Below are 7,123 nucleotides of genomic sequence, written 5' to 3'. Positions count from 1 at the left end.
TTCCAACAAGTAATTCATAGGCCAGTAAAAGAAAATAAAATGGAGATTAAGGTAGCAGAAGAGAAAAGTTGGTCTTTTGATGTGTTAAAAAGTTACAATGAGGAGGAATTGGAGGAAGGAAAAATACAGGAAGCTCGAGTGCAGATAAGTACAATACAAAAGATTATAGAAGAGGCTTTAAGTAAAGATAATGAAAAAATGTCAATGAATAAAGATAAGGGGAAGAATAAGGTAGGAGAAGAGGATGAGCATCAAAAAATGGGTTTTTCACCTATACAGTGAAAATGGTAATATATATGAAACATTAGAGGTCTTAATGATCTCTCAAAACAAAGGGAGGTGATGAGTGTAATAAAAAGAATGAGAGTTTCATTGGTTTATATCATTGAAAGTAGAGTGAAAATAGAAAGAGTCGTAAAGATAAAAAGAAGAAATAGTCGCAGTATGGCTTTTCAAAATTTAACATTAATAATCATGCTGAAAAAAAAAAAAAAAAAAAAAAAAAAAAAAAAAAAAAAAAAAAAAAATTATTGATACAAAAGGTGATCCCCTGGAGGAAACTTTTTCATTATTGCTTCGTATGCAGCAGCCAGCAAGGATAAAGAATGATGACATAAAAGAAGAAAAACCGACCAATAATGAATACGCGGCGCAGGTGAATTAATTCATGAATCCCAATGAAGTATAAGATCGAAGATGGAAGAAAATTAAACAGATGAGGAAACATAGAGGTCAGCCAATTCCTGAAAGGAGTCGGAGGTGAGAATTGGGTCGGCATTGTGAAGCATCCACAAGAGATGGTCAAAGAGAACGACTTCACAGTTGAGCACCAAAACATTCTCCGGATGATCCCCTGCGTTTGGCTTTTGCTTGAGAGCAGTTATAAGAGGATGGGTGAGGTACTTGGAACTAATCACGTACCGCTTTCTCGTACTTCCCACAAATATAGTAGTTTCATCATCATCATGCTCATCATGATCATCTTCCCATATATGATCACCACCTCTTGCGGATTTCGACCTTAGACTGCTATATGATGAAGATCTCCCCAATTGCCTTGACAAGCTCTTGCACTTCCTCAGTATCATCATCATATTCATCTTCTTCATTTTCTTTTTTCTTTTAATTCTCCATAGAGAGAGAGAGAGAGAGAGATCACAGGCAGGCAGAGAGACAGACAGACACAGGAATTGAATGATACTGAGATTAATTGATTAGAGGGAGATAGATAGGAGACTTGATTTACACTCATGACAAGTCACAAAAGTTTATATAATACGAGAGAGAAGGTGGATGGGTGGGTGGGTGGGTGGGTGGGTGGGTGAGTGGGTGCAAGGTCCTTGTTTTCCGCCTCCGGTGCTTGAAATGTTCGCAACCTGAGTCTGACATCTTCTCTTTTCTTTTCTCTTCTTTTTAGTTTTTACTCTAAAAGTTGAAGTAGCCCAGGTTTTCCCAAAGCCCACAGCCATGGAACCCTCAATGACTAGCCACAACCTGGAACGCATCTTCAAAAACACATTTGCCCGCTAAAATTATTTCGTTTCGTTTCTCTTTAAAAAAAAAAAAAAAGGGTTTAGCGACGCGGAACCCAAGTGAAGATGGTAGCCGAATTTCTCTCCCTCTCTTTATTCCTTTCTTTCGTCGAAGCGAAAGAGAACTCAAGATTTCTGGGATTCCAATTGGGCATCGCCGCTCACAACCACCGCACTCCGGGAAATCAGAGCTCCTTCCTTTTTTATTTCTTTCTTTCTTTCTCCTTTTTTCTGCTTCATTGAATTCTGTACAATGATTGTTGGTTTGGATTTGTGGGTCTCTTCTAGGAGATGTGTTCCACGTTGTGTAGCCCATGTGTTTGATGATTTTCCACTGCGTTTTTTTTTTTATTTAGGGCTGCTGGGTTTGGAACTGGGAGGTGATGGCCAGGTTGCATTTTTACGAACCATGTGCCTCAAATGACAAATCACTGTCTTTTGTTTTTTGTTGTTGCGGTTTTCTTATCATACATCAATGATTTTTTTTTTTTTTTGTCTAAAGTTATTTGTTTCAGGCACATGGATTACAAATAAAGCAAAAGAGAAGTTCTCTAGCATTAGTGAAGACATCTCTGTATGGACTTTGTGTATTGTTCTGTGGTTTTTTTTTTTAGCTTTGTACCCTTTGCTTTACCTTTTCCCTGTTATCGTTGTGACATTGTCCCTGTCTCATATCTGGTTTTGGAGCTAATTTTGGTCATTATGTGTATGCCAATTTGTTGATATTCTGCTAATCATGGGAAGGTTGTCAGAAACTAGCTGTAGGATGTGAGATCTGTAGGTTTTTCCAAGAAATGAAATGAACCGGGAGATGAGTTTTCCAACGAAAAAGAAAATTGTTGAAAGGAAGTTGTTAATGTGGACGTTTGCGTCAATTATTGATGTATATAGCACGTTTTTCTCATTTGTAATCTAATTGGTAGTTTGTATCTAGCTTGACAGTCGTAATTCTTTGTACAGCAAGGTTATTACTTGTTATTCTAGCACATGTGCTTATTCCAATATATAAGCACTCTCACTCTAATGTATTGGTTAGTTAAGTCATTTTTACAATAGAAGATCGATTCCTTCTTCATTCTCTTGTTGTGCAAGTTTCTGTTTTCACTCTCTGTTCTTGTTCATTCACTTTACAATTCTGTAAAGCTTGATATGGTATCAAAGCACTTCACAAATCTGTGAAAGTTCATTCAATTCTTTTCATTTTCGTTCATCAAAATTCGTTCTTCAAATTTCTATTGATTCCGTTCATCAATGGCGGTTTCTTCTTCTTCTTCATTCAATGACAATCCTGCAAGTACATTTTTTATGCACAATGGCGACAATCCAGGTACTGTCCTGGTTTCTCAGCCTTTAACCGGAGAGAATTACAATACATGGAGTCGTTCCATGATTGTATCCCCAACCGCGAAGAACAAGCTAAGGTTTATCGATGGCTCTCTGCCAAAGCCATCTCCTGAAGATGAATCTCTGCATCATGCTTGGACTAGATGCAACAACATGATCATTGCATGGATTCTCAATTATGTGTCAAAGGACATTGCTTCAAGCATCATTTACATCACTACCTGTGAGGAGATGTGGCAAGATTTGAGGGACCGATTCTCTCAAGGTAATGGTCCAAGAATTTTTCAACTTCAGAAAATTCTCACTACTCTCTCACAAGAAAACTCATCGGTGAGTCAGTATTTTACTCGAATTAAGAGTATTTGGGATGAGCTCAACAACAATGATCCAATCCCTTCTTGTACGTGTGGAGGTATGCGTTCTGCCCATGAAAAGAATAACAGAGATCATGTCTTTCAATTTTTGATGGGCCTTGATGATTCCTATTCTCATATCCGAGGTCAAATTCTCCTCAATGATCCTCTTCCTCCGATCAATAAAGTTTTCTCTCTGATTGTCCAAGAGGAACGCCAAAAGGAAATCTCTGTTAATCCCTTGATTCATGAGACTACTGCTCTCATGACAAAGGCTGATGCTGCACCTCAGAAGAAGTTCAACAAGTTTACCAACCGTAAAGAGAAGCCAACTTGTTCTCATTGTGGTATCACAGGTCATACGATTGATAAATGTTACAGGATACATGGATTCCCCCCTGGCTTCAAATTTACCAAGAATAAGTTTTCTTCACATTCTGCTAATCAGGTTCAAGAATTGGACTTGACTGAATGTCCACCTCCAAAGTTGCCTATTAGCCTTGAACAATGTCAACAATTGATGCCTTTCATTCAAGCTTAATCTGCTGCTCAACCTGCCAGTTCGAATGGTATTCCCATTGCTTCTGCTCATTCTTCTGCCAGTCTGCACACTCAGATAGCCAGTCCATCCAACTATGGTATTTTTACTCTTAATCCAATACATTCTGTTTTTTCTTCTAGTTTTTCTCATCATCCTTTCAAGTATCCTTCCAAGAAGCCTCCTTGGATTATTGATACAGGAGCTACAGATCACATGATCTGTTCTCCTTCCTTTTCACCAAAATAACTGCTGTTGTTTCCACATGTGTACAATTGCCTAATGGTTCTTTTGCTTCTGTTACTCATATAGGCATTGTGCAAATTTCTGAGAGTCTCATTCTTACCAATGTTGTGTGTGCCTTCTTTCTCTTTCAATTTACTTTCTGCCAGCAAACTCATTAAGCAAATCTGTTGTTGTTTTGTTTTTCTCTATGGATATTGCTTTATGCAGAATTTGAGCACTTGGAAAACGATTGGGGTGGGTAAGGAGCATCATGGATTGTACTACTTGATGCATTCTTCCAAGCTGGAGAATCCTATTCCATCTTTTGCTGCAAACAATTCCCAGTTGCTTTCACTCCAACCTCAGACTTTCTCCTCTGCAATCAAGACTCCTTCACATGCTGATGTTTGGCATTTTCGTTTAGGACATCCTTCTTCTTCTAGAATAATTTTGTTACATCAGCTTGTACCTCTTATTCCTTGTGACTCTAAAAATGTATGTACAGTTTGTCCCCTTGCAAAACAGCACAGGCTGCCTTTTCCAAGTAGCATTTCTGTTTCTCATTCCCCTTTTGATTTGATACATTGTGATATTTGGGGACCTTTCTCCACCACATCAATAAATGGTGCTACTTTCTTTCTCACTATTGTTGATGATTTTAGCCGTTTTACTTGGGTGCATGTTCTAAAACACAAATCACAAACACGTTTTGTGCTCCAAGCCTTTTTCCAACTTATACTCACTCAATTTCAGCTCAAAATAAAGTGTTTACGATCTGACAATGGTGCTGAATTCAAAATAGCAGATTTCTTTGCTCAACAAGGCACTATCCACCAATTAAGTTGTGTTGAAACCCCTCAACAAAATTCTGTTGTTGAGAGGAAACATCAACACCTCTTAAATGTGGCTAGGTCCTTGAGATTTCAAGCTCATTTACCTTTGGAATTTTGGGCTGATTGTGTCCTTACTGCTACTCACCTTATTAATCGAATTCCAACTCCTAATCTATCAAATGAATCACCTCATGAATTGTTGTTTTCCATACCCCCTTCTTATTCTCATCTCAAGGTTTTTGGTTGCTTAGCCTATGCCTCTACTTTGCTTCGAAATCGAACTAAGTTTGATGCTCGTGCCATTCCTTGTATCTTTATTGGCTATCCTTATGCCACTAAAGGTTACAAGGTTTACAATCTTCAAACCAAATCTGTCTTTATTTCTAGAAATGTTATCTTTCATGAAAATATTTTCCCATTTGCTTCTTCTTCACTTTTATCTTCCATTACTCATGATCCTGTTTCTGTATCATTTCCTATTTTTCTTGATGATACTGTTTTTGATTCTGATTCTCCTTTACCTTCTCCTATAGCTGATTCTCCTATAGTTTCTGATATTTCTCCCTCAGATTCTCATATAGCAGATTCTCCTGTAGTTTCTGATATTCCTCCCATAGATTCTACTGCTAACTTTCGAAAATCAAACAGAATTCGGCATCCTCCAGCTTACTTGCAACAGTATCATTGTCACATGGCTTCTGCTTTACCCCATTCGACTTCTAAGGATTCAGATTCAGTTTCAGCATTATCTTATGGTATTCCTTTTCCTTTGTCTTCTTCAGTTTCTTATGATAATTTTTCTCCTTCCTATAAACGTTTTTGTCTTTCCATTTCCTCTCATGTTGAGCCACAATTTTACCATCAAGCGGTTAAACATTCACATTGGCGTGATGCCATGACCAAAGAGATTGCAGCACTTGAAGCGAACAACACTTGGATTGTCACTGATTTACCTCCAACCAAGCATCCCATTGGCTGTAAATGGGTCTATAAAATCAAATATCAGGCTGATGGTAGCATAGAAAGATACAAAGCCCGTCTTGTTGCTAAGGGGTACACTCAAAGTGAAGGATTAGACTATCATGAAACTTTTTCACCTGTTGCCAAAATGACTAATGTCCGGACCTTTCTTGTTGTTGCAACTGCTAAGCATTGGGTGTTGCATCAACTTGATGTCAACAATGCTTTTCTTCATGATGATTTAGAAGAAGAGGTTTACATGACTTTACCTCCCGGCTTTAAGGGTAAGGGGGAGCCTAAAGTCTGCAAGTTAACAAAGTCTCTCTATGGTTTGAAACAAGCCTCTAGACAGTGGTTTTCTAAGCTCTCAACTGCCTTGCTTGATCTTGGTTTTTCTCAATCCAAAGCGGATTACTCTTTGTTTACTAAAGTTCAGGATTCTCTCTTCATTGGTCTATTGGTGTATGTTGATGATATTGCTATTACTAGCAATGATGTTGCAGCAGTTACTTCTCATTGCAGATTTGAATTCTAAGTTTTGTCTCAAAGACCTTGGTTCACTTAAGTATTTTTTGGGTCTTGAGATTGCTCGTTCTTCCTTGGGCATTTCTGTTTCACAGAGAAAATATGCCTTAGAAATCTTACAAGATTCTGGTTTCTTGGCTTCTAAACCTGTTTCTTTCCCCATGGAACAGAATTTGAAACTTTCTAGAGATCATGGTACTCTTTTGGCTGATCCTACCTCTTATAGAAGACTTAATGGTCGTCTTCTTTACTTAACTCTTACTCGGCCAGATTTGGCTTATTCGGTCCAAACCTTAAGCCAATTCATGGACAAGCCTCATCAGCCCCATCTTGATGCTGCCTACCGGGTCCTCAGATATGTGAAGCATGCTCCTGGCCAAGGTTTATTTTTTTCTGCCCCATCTGATTTCAAGCTTAAGGCCTTTTGTGATGCCGACTGGGCAGGCTGCTATGACACCCGTCGGTCCATCACTGGTTTTTGTGTTTTTCTTGGCACTTCTTTAATCTCTTGGAAGTCAAAGAAACAACAAACAATCTCTAGATCATCTGCAGAATCCGAGTACCGTTCTATGGCCTCTACTAGTTGCGAGCTTCTTTGGTTATTCAATTTACTTCATGATTTTCAGATTGCGCATCCTCATCCTGCCACCTTGTTTTGTGATAGCCAGGCTGCATTGCACATTGCAGCTAATCCGGTGTTCCACGAGTGTACCAAGCACATTGATATAGATTGTCATTTTATTCGTGAGAAAATCCAGCTTGGTCTCATCAAAACACTTCATGTTTCTTCCCAAAATCAGTTAGCCGATATCT

The 7,123-nt window shown here is 38.5% G+C and overlaps 1 protein-coding gene and 1 long non-coding RNA gene across 2 annotated transcripts; one reads left to right on the top strand and one right to left on the bottom strand.

The window, feature by feature from the left end:
• Window positions 1–636: 636 nt before the first annotated feature.
• On the bottom strand, window positions 637–1,230 carry LOC133875636 (auxin-responsive protein SAUR76). The gene has a single exon (XM_062313833.1). It carries the CDS (start codon window positions 1,107–1,109, stop codon window positions 708–710), a length of 402 nt encoding a protein of 133 aa, XP_062169817.1. The 5' UTR covers window positions 1,110–1,230; the 3' UTR covers window positions 637–707.
• Window positions 1,231–1,335: 105 nt separating this feature from the next.
• Window positions 1,336–2,377, top strand: LOC133875638 (uncharacterized). Its single transcript, XR_009901469.1, has 2 exons — window positions 1,336–1,923; window positions 2,035–2,377. It is a non-coding gene; the product is annotated as an uncharacterized LOC133875638 (long non-coding RNA).
• The last annotated feature ends 4,746 nt before the right edge of the window (window positions 2,378–7,123 follow it).

Source organism: Alnus glutinosa, chromosome 8, assembly GCF_958979055.1.
Source record: "Alnus glutinosa chromosome 8, dhAlnGlut1.1, whole genome shotgun sequence".
Lineage (NCBI taxonomy): Eukaryota > Viridiplantae > Streptophyta > Magnoliopsida > Fagales > Betulaceae > Alnus > Alnus glutinosa.
This window is presented reverse-complemented; position numbering and strand designations above follow the sequence as displayed.